The sequence below is a fragment of the Micropterus dolomieu genome, linkage group LG06 (assembly GCF_021292245.1).
Source record: "Micropterus dolomieu isolate WLL.071019.BEF.003 ecotype Adirondacks linkage group LG06, ASM2129224v1, whole genome shotgun sequence".
NCBI lineage: Eukaryota > Metazoa > Chordata > Actinopteri > Centrarchiformes > Centrarchidae > Micropterus > Micropterus dolomieu.
In genome coordinates, this window is record NC_060155.1 from 11,764,872 (window position 1) to 11,783,132 (window position 18,261).

The 18,261-nt window shown below is 39.6% G+C and overlaps 1 protein-coding gene across 2 annotated transcripts in view; it reads left to right on the forward strand.

Annotated features, from left to right (window-relative positions):
- Positions 1–18,261, forward strand: part of egfra (epidermal growth factor receptor a (erythroblastic leukemia viral (v-erb-b) oncogene homolog, avian)) — a 42,748-nt gene that overhangs the window by 572 nt on the left and 23,915 nt on the right. Inside the window, exon 2 of one of the 2 annotated variants that reach the window (XM_046051547.1) lies at positions 6,717–6,794. The exons of the other annotated variant lie outside the window; for it this stretch is intronic. Coding sequence (XP_045907503.1) covers positions 6,717–6,794 — 78 coding nt within the window. The remainder of the gene's footprint in view (positions 1–6,716; positions 6,795–18,261) is intronic. 2 annotated transcript variants of the gene reach the window in all.

Here is an 18,261-nt window from a genome sequence, read left to right on the forward strand (position 1 = left end):
TTGGAATGACCATGACCGAAACTACGCACATTTGCACCACATTGAAGATGATGATGCAGGCAGGGGATGTGGATTGTGCAATTGACTGGCGTGCTTTATTTTCTAGTCCCAAAATGTTAGTTTTTGTTTTTTCTCCACCCTTTTGTCTAGATCTTTTTGTGAGCACTGCAGTGTGAGCAGTTTTGTCTGGAGAGCTTTATGCAGTGTTTGACCTATTTGTCGGCAAAATTAGAATTAAAATGAGGACGATGCTGTCACCTTGAAGCACACACACACCAAAAAAGCTCATTTGATATTATATTTCATATACACAAATCCTTACATACAACTGACACTTTCTCATTTTAGATTTGCTTTTCTGTCTGTTGCCCTCTCAACTGTTCACATGTATTTGTTTTTTAGAATGTATTTTTCATCATCCTCTAACATGATAAAAAAAAAATCTTGCCATTGTTCCCAGTGTGTGATCTGGTCCTCAAAGGAAACTAAATACAATGTGAAAACAGTCACTTCATCCTGCACAAATTATTTTGCAGAGAGTCTGGAAAGAGGCTAGTGAAAGTGTGAAAATGAGTGCTGAAGTAGCAGGAACAGGTTTCTTGGTTTCTATTGCTCTTCTTCTTTTGGTGCTTTCTTTTGGCCCTGAAGTGAAGGTCACAGAAGTCTGTTTTTTTAATGAAATGGCAGTGTTTTGACTGTTGCTTCAGTGCGTTCTTCCACAATTGATATATTTTATCTTTTAACAGCTGAAATATCAGTCTCTAAATGAACAACTCACTACAGGTCAAGCAATATTTGACATAGATCTGACCGAAGAATAAACACAGGAAGGGTCCTGCATCTCAGAGGTTCAGTGAAATGTTAGTGTAAGATTAAAAACTTAAATTAAATAAAAATGTCAATATATTCCACATGTAGTTCTGGTGATTTAGACAAATCAGATGTCAGGAGAGAAAGTGACCAGAAGTATCCCTTTACTCCCTAATGACTTCAGCTTCCTATTCTCATGAATCATCATTGTCCATACTCATTGGTGTGTTGTTCCTCCTTATAAGCAGATAAGAACAGTGTGCTCAGTGCCAGCAGCGCACGTGCAAGTTGCATCTTTCCTGTCTGCTCCAACAAGTAACAACCGGTTTTTAGAGAACCATAACAAATCAAAAGTGTTTGTGAGCCAAAACGACAGAGTCCCTAAATATTTCTGGGCTTTTAAACAAACTAGACAGCGCACATTTCACGCAGCAGTAAGTCTCCCACAGTAAATAAGATTTTTTAGTATTTTATTAAGACCAGCGAAGATTAGAAATGAGCAGCTGTAATGATAGTTATGCTATGCAGTATAATTTGGTTCTAATTACTGTTCATTTTTTGCGACTGATCCAATTTCCATTTCCAGGCAAATGTGAGCTCTGCCATATGGTATGAGAGTTTTAGTTGTTGTTGTTGTTGTTGTTGTTGTTAGTTTTTGTTTTTGGCCAGAGGCAACGACAGATGTTTCTATGAGGCACACCATGTTTCCCTAGCACACGGTGTCAAGTAATCGTCAAACAATTGAACAAGATGTCAAACTCAAGTAATGTTTTTTTGGGCATCAGAACTCCAAACTGAAAAAGGTCAAATAACAAATATTTGGATATGAAGGATGTTTTACATCTTGATAAACACAGACATTATTATACATTTATTATTTTGTAAAGAAAGAGTTGTAAAATCCTTAATAGCTACACATTGACTGCCATTTTTCAAGTGTTGGTTTGATGATGAAGACAAACACACTTGTAAGACTGTCACTGTCATGGCTTCCCCACATTAATGTCAAAAGTGAACTTAAAGCTAACAGTGATATAAGGTCATAACATCTAATATCTAAACATAATAAGCAAGCCAAGGCTGCATTTGTTTCCATTAGCATTGTTACAAACGTCAATGGGATTTTGAATGAGGTTTTCTCACTTCTGGAACATAACCCAGAATAATTGTGTTTCACTTTTGCTCCCTATTGGATGTTGATGTTACGGGTGGGCTGATCATGTCTTGAGAGTGAGATTTTGATCGGTATATTGCCCAAATAGATATTTGTCTACTTTTATTTTGAAAATCAGAGGTTGGGGGTGTTGAGTGTGTTATTTTCCTGTCTGGCAGAATACTAAAAGATTACTGATGGTGACTGAACCTGCCTGCGTGTGTCAGCTGGAAGTCCACCTAAATTAAGGAACATAAATTATAACTAAATAAATATGTCTTAACTTCCTTAAAATATAAAGTAATTAAATGGCAAAGTACATAAGCTACTGTACTATAACATTTCTCTCCAGTCAAAACCAAGTATTTACAAACAAAAAGAAAGAAAAACAGTCTTGATCTAAGCTTAGTGACAATGCATTTCTGAGATAATCCAAAGGGGTTTGAAAGGGTTTTATAAGTCTTAAGAAGAAGGATAATTTTCTCAGCCTACAAAGGAGCATGTAATCCTTCGACTTATTTTAAAATCACCAAACCGGGAGATACATGATTTTCGGAGATGAGTTTGATCTATATTAGTAGAGTCTGTTTGACCTGAGAGTGTTTGTGTTGCTAGGAAGCAAGTGAGGACATCTGGTCAGCTGTTTACACCAAGAAGTGGCAAAAGCTTTTCCAGTTGAGAAATACTCGAAATTGATGGAGATCGTGGAAAAATAAACACTTTGTGCATATTGTTCTGTATACTAACTAATTTTCACCATGCATGGATCAATGAGCTGAGGAGAGCGAACACCTCATTGTCACAGTAACAGTCCTCACTTTATCGCTGATACCATTACAAAACTACAAGTGGACTGAAATGTGTACACACATTAACAAACACGCTAATTCATCACTTTTCAATTGACAGCGCACTTAACCCCTCCCCTGAGCAGTGGTTGTCCAATCATAGCTTAGCAACTGTAACTAGGCAAGGCTGACCTGTCAAGATTTATGCACATGTTGATACAGTGTGCATGGGCCTGTGGTAAGAGTCATTTAAAGAGTGTGGAGGGTGGTGTCGACGAGCAAATGTGTAAGGAATTGAATAATCAGTTTATTTGCTCTAACATAAGGGTGGGGGAGCATAGGGCGGGTTTAGGATCTCTGTCCTGCACTTCATTGGATTTAGGGAAATTTACACTCCAGCAACCACAGCCATCATTAGATATCTTTATGCCTGCCAAATACATCACATTTTCCTTATCCTAAAAGACTTTTGTCTCATAATGTTTAAAAGTGAAAACTTGAAAATACAAGTACCTGTGTAACATAAGCAGACTTTTTCCCGGGGCCATGCAGCTTTAGCCTCAATCTTTTAGCCTGTGATCATGTATGTAGCCATTAAGTGCATATTTATGACCTCTTTCCCAACATTATCATCTTAAGCATGCCAGGTGGAAACATTAAAATGTCAACAGGGATGGTGTTTTCAACCAATTCATGGATCTAATGTTAACTTAACCACTGACATCTGATTTTGTCTAACTCAAGGACTAAAATCAAGAACTCTAGGACTGTTGCTGTTAACACTGTGGACTGCATGTCCGCTGTGTGAGGACGGAAGGTGTAGCAACTGCAACTAAGGTGGGTAGGGCATAGTGAATACTGGTCGACCAATATGGGTTTTTCTTTAATGGCCGATACCAATATTTAGAGAGCAGGGCGGCCAATGGACAATATATAATGAAAGTCATGGACCATTCCATTATTCCATTCAGAGTACAGTGTAATATACATTTAATCTCAGCCAGTGTTCTTTTAGAAAAATACATTGGGTTATGCCCAGAACTTGATTGGAGTTTAAGGAAGAGTGAGGTACAGTTTGTCAGAAGTGACTTCATTCAATTATTCTCTACAGTATAACAATATATATTTAACGCTGGCAAGTACTGGTTTTATATTATATTTACTGTAGGGCTGAAACGATTCTTCAATTAAATCAATTAATTCGATTACTAAAGAGCATTGACACAGATTCTTTGCATCGATGCTTCATTTAATCCATATAATATACAGCACACTGTTTCACACAGACATTTATTACTGTCGCACTTTGCGCTTATGCTGTGTGAACACGACGTGATTATGATGGCGCTGTTTGCAAAGTGGAGGAAGAGATAGAAAACAGCGAGGGACGAAAAAGAAAGTTTCCAAAGTATGTGATTATTTCAAGCTAAAAGAAAACAACTACTCTATAATGTTACAGTCCGTTCACCTTAAAACGAAACTTATGTCACCTACCAGAACAGCACAATTGCATCTGATCAGAAAGCACCCGGTCTATCATCAAGTCCACGGAGCAGACCACAGACAAGGTAATAGTAACTATAGCATTCAACTGAAATCATGATTGATTGTTGAGTTGAAGGCTATCAAAAGTAAGCCGCAATCCTCAGCTGTAAATGTATACACGTGTGTTTGTTCTTCTCCGCCTGGTTGGGCCGTGAGTTTGGGTTGTAACGTCACAGTCACGAGTTAACTTACCCAGCTGATCCCATTACCGGGGAGAAACGTATTAACATTTAGAAAAGACAGTGGTGACTGAGGAAATTTAGGGCTTGAAACTAACCACCTTTACCACCTTTCCAAAACTCACAAGGGAGTGTGCTAACATCGTTCCAGCGAACAGCTGCTTGCAGATGTGTCCGCAGGCATTTTTATGTTTATCGGCCTGGTGAGTGCCGTTTTCTCAAAATGCCTGATATCGGTCCAATTGATGGATCGGCCAATTAATCCGGCCGACATCTGGCACTAGTAGTGAACAGTCAATTTGTTTTTACTTTTTGCAGTAGCTTATAACGGTTCATTAAATATCAAAAACAGCTGTACCCAATGATATCAAATATGTTTTTTGCCAATCAAATATAAATGCCCAAAGGTAATGAATGATAGTCATTCTTGGGAAAATAAACATATTCTTTACCAGGTGGTCATTTAGCCTAGCCCTAGTTGCAGTCCTGCTATAGGGAAGATGTTAAGGCCTTTTGGAAATGATTTTGATAATGCACCTGGCAATGAATAGCCTCTCCCACAGGAAGCCAACCTGTCAGTCTTCTGCTCAGCGACAGCCTGCCACGGTGTGAAGGCTTCTGTGGGAGTCAGACAGGACTTGCTGAATAATAGAAAAGCTCCTCGTCCCGCGCGCTGGCATGCTCAGTTTATTAACTGTCATCATCTGTGGGGAGGTTGTAAATAATGCCCACAGCTTCAACCAGCAGCCAACCACAAGTAATAACTGTGGTGATTTATTTCCCAGATGAAATGCTAAATGGTCTGGTAATCAATTTTACTCCTTACATTTTTATTTTATTGTATGCTTAAATATTTCTAACACTTATCTACCTTTTAATGTTGAATGTTGCTTTTCCAAGCTCCAGAAAGGAGGAGAACCTGTCTGAGAGCCCCTCTGACTGGGCTATGAGTTAACCTGTAAACTAATCTCAGGGGCATGATGAGGGCTAAATCCTTAATCCCTAATGCGAGGCTCCCCAGTTCGCTTTGGGTACAGGATAACCCGCTTATATCAATATGCTTTTTCAGAGTTAATAGGTTATTCAAGTTCTTGACAGAATGAGATTGGAAGATAATATATATGTAGGTGAAGTCCAGCTCCATCATTTCTGCATTTAAATGTGCTTGCACACCAAAAGTTGAGCTGATTCATGACAAAATTTCCCTCCTGCACTGCTTTTCAGCATCCTGAGTAAGTGCTTTTCCCTCTGCGTTGTGTTGGGATATAACAAGCCAGCTTCCCTCATCAGTCATCTTTTCCCCCCCCTCACCTTCAGAAAAACCATGCCTTTTCTTTTCATTAAAGCCCACTCTCTGGGATTAGGATGGATGTCGGTAGTGAAATATAGGTTATGATCCTGTGTAATCCTAGAATCTCTAGTTTGCGTTTTAGGTCCAGAGTGGCCCTGGTGCTACTACTGCTGCTGCTGTGTCTTGCTGGTCCTCTGACGACCTTCCCAGACTTCCATCTGCTGCAGCCATTGTTGGAAATATGGCTTCTTGGTCTGGGTCGTGGGACCTGGAGGATCATTTCTTACTGCCCCCCCTCCCAGCTTTGATAAACTGCACTGTGTCTGAGTGGTAGAGAGAGTTTTAGAGAGCTGTTAGTGAGGTGTAGGATTTTGGTTTCACTCTGGGACAATAGTGCCTCTGTACAGGGCAGGTTATCTGGCAGCACTGATACTTTAGTAGAGAAACAGAAATCTGTGCCATGCTGCAGACTCACCCGAGATTAGATCTGTATGTCATGGAGAGGGAACACAGAAGTGAAGCAGCTTTTGTTCTTCTTCTTACTTTTAACCATAAAGACACACCTGAACACAGTAAATCTATTGTGTAGCCTTAAAAATCCTTGTAGCAGTTCTGCAAGCTTTAATTACATGTCTGGTTCCACTGCTTTTCAGTCCAAACAAACCACAAATAATACATTTTATGTATTGCTTTACATTAATATATATATATATATATATATATATAAAGTTAAGAAATGCTACCTGCTCCATCTCTGATTTTAACTATTGAAAGCTCTTCATTTGGCCTTTCATTCAAAGTAAACCAGTGTTAATTGTGTTGTAACTGCAGCTACTAAAATCCACTCTGCAGGTTGTATACATCCACTGAGAACCCAGCATGGAATAAGTGAGTGAATGTGGTTACTCATTGAACTGATTTGTGTCCTTTGTTTGTACATGGTAACAAAGATCTGCTGCATTTATGGCCTTTCCATGATCCACTGACTGTGCAAGGAGTCTCCAATGGAAAGACACCCAGGAATTCAGGTTGGAAAAAAGGCCTTCTGCTATCTTCCCATCTCATCAGGTGCAGTGTCGTGTTAAAAGGGAAAAGAGGCCACAGCTCCAATTGAGTTATTAAGCCTGTCTTGTGTATGTGTATCTCCTACAGGATATCTGAACTGGTAGTTGAGGAGTGGTCTTCATTTTGTGGGATTTCATTCTTTTGCCTTATGCAGTAATGTTTTGTGTCCCTGTTTGATGAAAAAAAAGACCTTATATATGTAAAAACATGACTCACTGATAATAATTCTCACTTTATTAGGGATGCACAATAAATTGATATTATAATATAATTAATATAACTTTAAGATTGGAAAGAAGAATAAAACCAATACATATTTTTATAAATAACAAGAGCTGAAAGGATTACTCAATTATGTAATTAGTTGTTCATTATACATTCCCTCAGTCCAGCCTCTTAGCTGTGAGGATTTGCTACTTTTTTGTCTTATGTGATTAAATGTATATATTTGTGTTTTGGACTGTTTGTTGTATAAAACATGCTATTTGAAGACATCTCGTGAGATTTAGAAGAAGAACAGGAATTTCTTTCATTTCATTCAACAAACAATCAAGAAAACAATGCAGATTAGTTTATTGCACGTTGAAGCCCTAGTTAACACTTTTTATTATTAACATTTTATTATTAGTAGTATGTATGTACTGTATGTTTACAGTATCTATACTAGTTTTTTCGAAATCCACACTGTACTGGTACTTTTAGCTCAATTTATGGGTAAAAATAATACTAAAAAATAATAATAATAATTAAAAATAATGTACTGTCCAATTCATTTCTAATACATTTCATTTGTTTGGCAAAGCATTTTTTGAATGTGTCCTGTCAGGCTGGAACAGTAAGTCAGCTCTGATAGTGAAGGTAAAGATAGAAAGTGGGCACCAAACATGTTTCCATCCTGGAGGCTTTCAGCTTGGGTGAAAACCATGGCTTTAACCTGTTCAAGAGAATATTGCCCTCAGTTCAGAAGGACCGTAAACAGGCATAGTCTAAGGCCTTTTTTTCCATACAAATGAATAAGTTGGTAGATTTGTATTCAGTACTAAGCTCTATGGATCTTTGTGTCACAATGCAAATGTAAGAGATGTCAATGAGATGGACAGGGGTGGGTCATGGATTAAAGAAAGAATCGCACAAAGGGGAGAAAAAACGGAAAGATGAGGATACACAAACAAACATTAGAAGGACGGGGTGAGATCTTTGACTTTGATGTTTGTGCCCTTGCTTAATCGCTCATCAAAGAGGCCTCAAGCTGTTCTTTTCCAGTTTCTGTTGCTTCACTTTGGCATCTAAATTTAAGATGAGCTTCTCAGCATTATCCTGATGACCTCTTGTAGGTGTGGCATCTTCTCTAATGACCTACGGGTCATTCTGAGGAGCAGCGCAACAGTGCTCACTAAAAAGAGGAATCCCCTACAGGGCAGGGAACAATAGCTTCACAAACAAATCTCATTCTCAGAATATTTCAGAAGAAAGCATTGGTTGAAGGGTGGTGGCTGATCTCTGAAACCTGCTTCCCTGAGAGCATTTAGCCTCTTCCTGTGTGGTCCATTGGCCTAGTAAACTAAATGGCGTGTTTTAAGCTGTGACTCACTGTTAGTGGTTTGGACCTTGTCACACATTATGGTTAATGTATGCAATTTTTGCAAATGAATTCCTGCATTTGTCAAAAGCTATCAAAATGGAGATCCAGGATGTTTAATTTGTAATTCCCATTGCAGTGTAAAGAAGGCGGGGCTTCCTGCCTCACATCCTGATTATAAGGATGTTGGAGCTCTTTAACAGCTTTAACCTGAAGGATTAGGCTATTTTTCATTAGTTTGCATTGGCTCTGGTCTAATATATTGCTTAAAGGTTTAGCTCTTTCCACGCTCACACCTGTAAACAATGGAAAACATGTTACATTGACGTGCATTTTTTTAAGTTTGGCTTGACGTGAATTTACTGCAACTGAATACTTCACTCAGGGTAAAGGTGAATATGTTAGCATCAAAAACAATATCTAGTTCATTTATAGAATACATAATTATTTACGCCTTCTCTTGATCAGGCTTGTCTGATAGTTTTCATCGCTTGACTACCTCAAAAAAGTGTGTTTTCTTTGCCAGTGCGATTAAGGCATTACATGCTTCATTGCAAAGGCGTGGCAGAGCATCAGTCAAGATGTGCAGTTATGCTACTTTGCAGTATTTACTGAAAAGGTGGTAGCGGCGAGTAATAACTAGTCAAATAGAAACAGAAGGGGCTTTGCCTTGTTTGGTGTTTGTGGTCATATGCTGTATCTTCTTCAAGGCAAGACAAAAAACATTCAATGATATTGTAACGTTTTATCTTGCATTCAGTGGCACTTGGATGCCAGCATTAAGAGAAAAACGGCCTATTAACTTCCTGAACTGATTTGTACTGTAAGGGATTAGGGAAATAGGAAACTTGATTTACAGAAAAGACTTTCTCACAAGCAAAGTTAACATCTACAGACATGCAGAATCACTTGTTAACTGATACCTGTATTGCCTCCTGGTTTTTTCCAGTCTAGACCCCTGTCATCTTTGAATGGGCCTGGTATTGACAAGTTGCAGATGGCAAAGATTGAATTCTAAACTTACAGTGTGCCTTTTTTGGTAAGCTTTCCTGGGCTGCCTAACAGGAGAGTCTCCTCCAGAAAACTTTAATAAGGCTAAAAATTAGCCAAAATACAAAGTGGGTGGTTGGCAGGGATTCAGATAAGATAGTGAGAGAACAAGCATGACTGAGAAACACACAAAGAAAAAAGGAAAGTGCATAAGACAAATTCATTCTCACCAGCCCTGGTGGCTCATGTGTTGAGCAAACTTAACAATATACAAAACACAATAAATGTCTCCTTCCCTACAGAAACCCCAAGTCTTTGGACAAAAGGTTCTTTATTCAGGACTTTGTCATCTTCTTTGACACAGGCTTATCTGTCTTCCTTGACCTTAACTTCCCATGTAGACATGACTTTACAGCCCTGTGTCAACAGTGAGGAGAAAGGCATCACTGTTGGCAAAAGTTATCAAGGCTGCTAGAGTAAGAGAATCCATTTAGTTGTTTTGGAGCTTTATGTGGGATCAGGGCATCTAATCCTACGTATAACTATCAGTAGAGAAAATAGCTTATGCCTTGAAATGGTATGAAGACTAAGCATCTGCAGCGAACATAGACCCCGCAGTTCTTTGAGCTAAATGCTAATGTAAACATGGTGACAATGCATTCTCTCAGTGACAATGCAAACATGCTGAATGCTAACCTCGTGGTGACAATAGACGAAAATAAATAATGACCAAAGTCATTAGGGAGTCCAAAATGATGTTTCAGTCCAACCAGTAGATGTTGAAATATTTTAATGTATAAGTGAAAACTGTGACGTGCTAGTGGCACTTGAACCAACATTACGAATCTTCTTGACACCATGGATATCTTAGCCAAAAATTTTAGCAATCCATCCAGTCGTTAAGATGTTACAGACTGGACCAAAGTGGTCCACCAACCAACCGACCGACATTTCTATCCCTAGAGCCACTAAAAATGTGTTTTATAAATGCTTGATCAGTTGTGTTCAAGAACTCTGCAACAAAAAGGACACCAACAAGAAATCTCCTCATAAACCAGTATAGACCATGGGCAAATATAATTCTGGCAAGCCGTCCCTCTTCTTGACATAGTTCTGTCTGAATTACGACAACAATGATGATGGCGCTGCTGGCAATGTATTGTGGATGGGTGTGTTAGAAGAGGAAAAGAAGATGTCAGCCCTTCTCTCGCTGTGGTTCCAGCGTTTTACAAGCCTGCATCACCGCTGAGGGATTTCATCAGCATTATAAAACGTATTTCATCCCAGCCATTTATAGATGAGATGACAGCACTGTTCATAATATTGTAGAGATGGCACAGCTACAGAAGGGATGTGTGATTTGTTTAACTCCCGGAGCACTAAAACATAATATGCTCTAAACACAACACGCCATTTGTAGTACCTTTTCTAATTGCCTACTAAGTTTCAACAACACCAATGCTTCGTTGAGCTCAGAATTAATTTCCTGGTGGGACTGAGTGGAACATCTTCATTACCACATTTTCATAATTAAAGCCAGAGGCCTGAAAAAAGGAGGAATTCAGTTTGCTTCACTTGCAATGTTTCCCTCCATAAAAATGGTGGAACTGACCCTGTTATTGCAACACTGGCCATTAAACCATTAGTGACGGTCATATATTATAAGTATATTCCCATGCACTGCCTCTTATTACAGCCCCATGACACTTAAAGCAACACTGATAAATGATCAATATCTACAACTTTCCTTTCATTTTCATAACAAACCACTTCAGCTCGATAGCTATGTAGCTAGGTGGAGAATGGGTTCCCTGATAGAAATACCCCGGAGTGCATAGTTGGACTAGTGCCAAGCAGTAAGGATTAGCCCTCTGGACTTGCAGTGTATCCACTACATCAACAATCTCTTCCTGAGCTGATTAGAAGGCAGTCTGAGATTTATTTTATATGAATACCCTTGTTTAGTCTTTATCTGAGTATTATTTCAATGATCAGGCACACAGAAGATTTCCAAGAGATTAAAAATACTGAAAATGTGATTGAGTTTTGGGGTCAAAGGATGTGTAAACAACCCCATGAACTTGATTTATTTTACCTGTCAAGCAAGAGGCCTTTGAAATATGCATGTTAGACTGGCATGGGAAATTGCCATTTCCTTTTCTTTTTATTGTTATTCTGACATGGTAAGGCAACATATTGGATATGTTTTATGCACTTGTCTTGTGTTTCCAAGAAATAAAGTGATCTGATCTGTCCAAGATTTGAACTGTCCAAGATTTATCCTGGGTTGTAAATGCTTGGCACCTGTTGGTCAATTGAAAAACATCCGAAATGAGTTCTGGGATTTGGAGCTGGAAACATCATTACATCTGTTCAGCTATTTGTAACTGACAAAACACACTCACCATAAGGTCCATTTAGGAGCTGTTCTGGAGCTTTTGATCATTTCACACAATCATCCTCAGCAAATGGAGTTTGCCCAGTTTTCGTGGAATGGGAGATGTTCACATTTCCTTTTTTCTGGACACTTTAAGGACCTCTTGTTGATGTTGGCTTAAAAGCTGAGATTAAATAGAATTCAACTGACCACAATGTCAATTTAGTAGTTGTTCTGGAGCTTTCAAAATAACACACACTCTTTCTCAGTTGCACACATTTCCATTTTTTGAGCTTGAACTTATAAATATAATAATAATATAATAATATAAACCAAAATAGCATACCCCAATATTAAGGTGCTTATTGCATTAAAGATTGTTATATTTTCAGTCTACAGTTTAGCTGGTAATGAGATGAAGGAAGCCAGTTTCTGTTTTTTTCCCCCCTGGGTTTGAAATTGGATAACTATTATGTTGAAAAGGCGAAAGGTTTTGTAACCTGGCTTATACACTGATTATCCACTCTCTGGAGTAGTCACAAGAGTTCATAGTGTGTGTGTGTGTGTGTGTGTGTGTGTGTGTGTGTGTGTGTGTGTGTGCGCGTGTTTGTGTGCGTGTATCATACACAGGGATTTTGAGCCAGGGTCCTTGTGTTCAGCAGTGTAGCTGATAGTGAGAAAAAGGTCTGGCCTGCCAAGTTTGATGCCTTTGATGATTGATGCAAAGCAGCCAGGCCTTAGGTTGTGCAAAAGCCCCTCTGTGTCTCTGTAGTGAGGGGGCGGCCTTGAAACAACCGCCCTCCTCAGTCATAATCATCTTAAAGAAGCTAACACATTGTTTCGAAGCTTTGTTAACCGTGTGTGATGTGCTTTTTTTGTCAGGAACAGGATAAAGCCCCGCACGTTAACAATGGATGAAATCTGAGCCGTGGGCTTGTGGGAGAGGTGTTTGATGAAAAACTAGCACCATTTTCTGTCAGTCCTTTCAGTTCACACTCTTTCAGTGAAGATAGAATTGTTTTGAAATACTCTGAAGATTATAACCAAGAACTCTGGGGCCCCAAGTATGTGGCAGTGGCACCGCGTTGCATTTCAAACATTTCAGTTTGATGTGTCATCAGGAAGACATAGCTAAATTCATCCAAGCCTTCCTGTGCAAATTAAATTGGTCATGCTTTTGGCGAGTATAGCGCAACATGTAACGAAATACCCTTTCACAGTGTTAAATTATGAGAGCTCCTCGGCTGTGCAAACTAATTCCCCAAGCTCCATTTGTCCCTGACTCTTGCCATCGGCCAGTGTGGATGAGGAAAAAACTACTCATCAGTTGATTTGGGCCTGCTGATGTGTAAAGCAGAGGTTGAAATGGTGAGTAAGGGTCGAGCAAAAGAGCCAAGCTTACTAACACAAACCCCAGGGCTTTTGTAGAATATTCCTTTTATGGGGTCTCTCTATGTGGAGACTCCAGCGGGGCAGAGTTGCTAGAGACATGACTAAGGCAGTAACAGAGTTGTTGGCAGACAACGCTGCGAAACAGCAGTTAGACCTGTGCAGAAATGAGCCTGTCAGCAATCGGGCTAAAAATAAGAAACCCTTAAGCTGAAAGGCTGCCTCAAAGAGTGTCTATCTCTTCTGTTTAGATGAAGTGAGGAGTCCAGTGAGTGAGAGTTATCTGTCCTCTCTGTTGATGTGACTCCAACCTGGGCCTGCTGCTCTGCACTGGGAATGCTTAAACCAAAAGGGGATTCCCGAGTCACAGCTGCTTTCTCCTTCTGGAATGATGTGTGAAATGTGTGGGTTTCTTTGCTTGTGGTTGTTGCTTTTCTGTCTTTCTTTCTCTGCCTGTCTTCCTCCGCTCTTCTTTTGCAGGCATGGCTCAGTAACGGTCGGTGGAGGCGGGGCATTGAGCAGTGAGTTAGCAGCAGTATGCTTGCCGCCCACTCCCTCTCCATTCTTCCTCTCGTGCTTCCTGTGGGATTGAAGAGGAGTATGGCTTTAACAGGGAAGGAGAAAGGGGGGGGGGGGTTGTCTTGGCTAGAATGGGCTTCAATAGGGAGAATGTCTGGATGTTGAAGAGGAAGTGGGTTATACATTTCAGGAGAATGGTGGGTGCAATATTGGAATTTAAACAGGGCTGGGGCTAACAAAGGTTGTGTGATTTGTAGGTAACAGGGATTGTTTGGTGCCTTTATGGAGGACTAATGGACTTTCCAACTGGGCATGTGGGAGAATTGTCTGACTATTTGGGCCATCAAGTTGGGCCCATCGTATATTGGTTACCGCTGGAGAGTAATAGGAGTGCAGCTGTGTTTAACTAATGCCAATAAATCAACTTAGTGCCCAGTAATGTGTGCCTTTTTCAATGCATCTTCTATAATTTATGTTTTATTTGACTCTTCTGTCATATCACTATTGGGTAATGAATTCATCATTAACTGTTGAGAGTGCAGTGTGTTGATTATTCACAGCAGTAGCTCAAACGATAACCAGCATGAATGCAATGAAAGATCCTCTTGTAAGTCAGTAGCTACATAATAAAAGAAGATATTTCTAAATTAAAGGGTTGGTTAAGTGAAATTACAAAAAATACTCACTGATCTGATCTGATCTAGTGGTGTATAGTCATGCAAACAGTTTGGAGTTGATCTGCCCATATTCTGAGATTTCTGCCTCCATTCTATTACAATGGTGGTGAATGTAATTTTGATTGTGGTGCTCACTGCTTAGAAAAAATATTTTAACCTGCATTAATTTAAATTTATTAAGAGCTGTGAACACAGTGGCATTAAAATTAAAATATACAATTGTTATGGCGAACAGCAAACAGTTGTCTATTTACACATGCAGCTAACACAAAACAACCTTAGCACTTGTTTGATGTCTTGTTTCCGGCGACCTGAAATATAACAGTAATATTCACTTACTGTTTAGATCTATTTCCTTTTTAACATATGACGGAAATAGCTGACTCTTAGCTACGTCTTTGCTGAAAACAACTGCCTGCTGCTTAGAACCAAAACATTGTTGCGGGCCAGGAACAATGACCTGAAAGGGTTAGGGTTAGCCTTTAAAGATTAGCGGAACTGCAGAGTGGGAGATATTTCTCTGTCGGTGTGTTGTTACGAGAACATCACAAATTCTCATCTGGCCCATTGTTCATATACAAATAGTGATGACTGCAGAAACAATGGTCCTATCACATTAAACAATCCTCAAATTTTAATGTGACCATTTCATTGGAAGTACTTTCTAGTGAATAATTTGTTCTTATGAAAACTGTTGTCAGTGAGGCATGTTGATTATCCAGAATAACAGTTTCTGAAAATCTTTCTGTTGAATTTTTTAAATGTCATTTTAATTTTTATTGCTGTTAGCAACACAAACAAAACTCCATTAACTTCCATTGTATTAGTGCGGCACTTTTTTTATTTGGTGAATTGAGCCTTTAACCCCATGTAGAACTGTAGTATCTATACAGTACATGCCCAGTCATTAAAGAAGGTCTCAACTGGTTCGGGTTCTCAAATGAGGCATTATAGTGGGCTAATATAGATACCTTAAGGTCTTGGAAAAGCTGATCACAGTATGCATGAGTGTGAGTATACATACTGTATTCCTGTGTTTGTGCGGAACCTAAATCCATGGTTACCTCACACTGAGGTGGAGAATAAACATTATGATGGACCCAGCCACAGGTATCTGGAGTGTCTCACTGAGTGGTAGAGAGTGCTCTTCAGGAGCGTACAGTAAACATTAGCCTTTTTGGTCTTTATTTGGTCACTTTGCTGAGCTTTTAGCAGACTAAACTTCTCTGACTGCACTCACATTTCAGGCATGACCAGTGAGTATAGTCACAGGGGATGAGCTGTTTAGAGGACATGTGATGTATTCAGTGGGATGCTTTATTTGCCTGTGTTCTACAGCTGGCTGCTCTGATGTGTTTTCCCCTTTGTTAACCTTAAGGAAAAGGTCAGACATGTTCATACATCAAGTGTGAGGCTTTACACCCCCTTTCCACAGTTTGACCCCACAGCTGTCTTCTATGTCCCACATCTACGTCTCGGTTAGCTCTACCACAAACCACTCCAGACTCTCCTTTTTTCTTCTCCTTTCTTCCCACTTCCTTTCCACCAGTTTGCCTTCTCCAATAGTACATTAAGTTAGATTTAGACGGTCCTCCTGTCCTCCTCCCCTGGAGATCAGCTACCATCCGGTTCAGCATCACAGGGTAGCCGTCTGGAACTGACCCCGTGCAAAGATCAACTTCCTGAGATGTCAAAGGGACTTGTGTTGTTGCATTCACTGGGGATAGGGAGGGAAGGGGGCGCATCCTCTAGTTCTTACTGGCCCCTTTTTTCTTTTCTGAGGCCCCAAGATGTTTTCTCTAAGGGATTGGTGCATCTCCCACGCAAAGGAAGATTGCGTTTCGCCTGTACAGGGAGCAGGATATCAGGATTTTTTATGTCAAACTACAAAGTATGTTTATAGCAACATAGTACTCCACCAAATAATGAACATCTGACTACTTGTGCTGCTGATTTCGGCTTTATATGACATATGATCTCCTCCTTAAGCTTACCCACAATATAAGAGCAGGAAGAATGAGCTGAATGCAAAGAAAGAATCAAGGAAGGTTTTTTCATTCATTCACTGATAGTGAGCTTTGAGAGATTCATGCTTCCTTGAAATCTGAAAATTTGAAGGTCTGGAAATTTGATTTCATGCAACCTCAAGTGAGCCCCAACTTTAAATTCAGGCTTAAAAGCAGAATGTGTATTTTTTCGTCTTGTCAACATTCTCTTACCATACGTCTGCACAGACATATGAGGGGGTTAACCATACTTTACCTCTAAATAAAGGAATTAATCTTGGCATCGATTTGTTATCAGCGGAGGAACACTCCAGGTTGAGTTACATAAGAGACTTTGTCGTAATGCTGTTGACTCGGAGAAAGAAATAAACAAGTAATGTCAGTTGGCATTGTTACTGCCCATTAATTATGTATACGTTTCAGATAATGCAATTATCAGACTCTGGACACGGCGTAATTAAATTGCAGGTAGTGAATGAGGGGAAGAGAATGCGGCAGGGCCATTTCTGTTGTCTGCAGAAAGGTATAAAGCATGATGATTTAAATGTGGTGTAGATGGCTCAGTGTACCAAAGGAAACCGTTTGGGTTAGAGAAGTTTTTGCATGTGCCTGGAAAGTTTGGTTTTCATTTGTAGACAGTCAGTATTTCCTCTCATGGCCAGAAAAAACACAATGTTTCATCCAGAATGTGAATTTATGGCAGATTTGGACCTTTTTCCTTTGATTGGTTTTGGTACTTAACATTTGATGTTACCATGTTTAGTTAATGTGTCTCATATGTTTACTGTAAAGTTTGTCTGCCGTGACTTTGGTTTCTCGTTCCCCTTTTCTCTGTCAAACAAGTTTTTCAGTTTCAAAGTTTAAAGACAAGGTTTTCATTTAACAGTTTGATGCCAACACTGCTTACAAAAAATAGCCGAAGGACATAATAACACAAAGACCTGTAGCATATATCCAACAATTGCCCTTCAGTATGCTACCTTTGAGGATGAGAAGATTGACACCATCCTCACATCTGTCTGAAAAACATAAGGCTACAGCGAGCATCCAGTTAGCTTAGCATAAAGACTGGAAACGGGGAAACAGCTAGTCCAATGGCAACAAAATCCACCTATCGGCACTCCTAAAGCTCACAAACTAACTCATTATACCTTGTTTGTTTAACTCGTACAAAAGTGTTTAAGTGTTAAAAAACAAGGACAACTAGCAGTTTCCCCCTTTCTTATCTTTGTGCTAAGCTAAGCTAAATGCCTGCTCACAGTAGCTTCACATTTACTGTACATACATGAAAGTGGTATCAATCTGATAATCTAACGCTGCCAGAAAGCAAACAAGCATATTTCCCAAAAATGTCAAACTATTCTTTCAAGTTAAAATTTTATTGAGAGAGACGTCGAGTCGAGACAAATGTCAGAGTTTTTATTAGGGCCCGAGCACGACCGTGCGAGGTCCCTATTGAATCTGCTCGGATTATATTTAGGGCCCGAGCACGACCGTGCGAGGTCCCTATTGAATCTGCTCGGATTATATTTTTTTTTTTTTTTTTTTTTTTTTTTTTCTGCAAAGTAGGCCCAAATGACATGGCCTAAACATACTCGAAAACTCACCAAAATTTGCAAACATGTCAGAACCGGTGAAAAATTTCGTATTCTACAAGTTTCGCACATGGGCGTGGCAAAATGACTCGCTAGCGCCACCTTGAAAATTGGAAATGATTAGCCCCTCGTTCACGTTCAACCTACATGTACGAAATTTTCTGGGGACATGTATCGTATCAAGACGCACAAAAAAGCCTCAAGAACCCATAGCCTAAAGTCAACAGGAAGTCGGCCATTTTGAATTTTATGGCCATTTTTGGATGATTTACACACTTCGTACTTTAACGAACTCCTC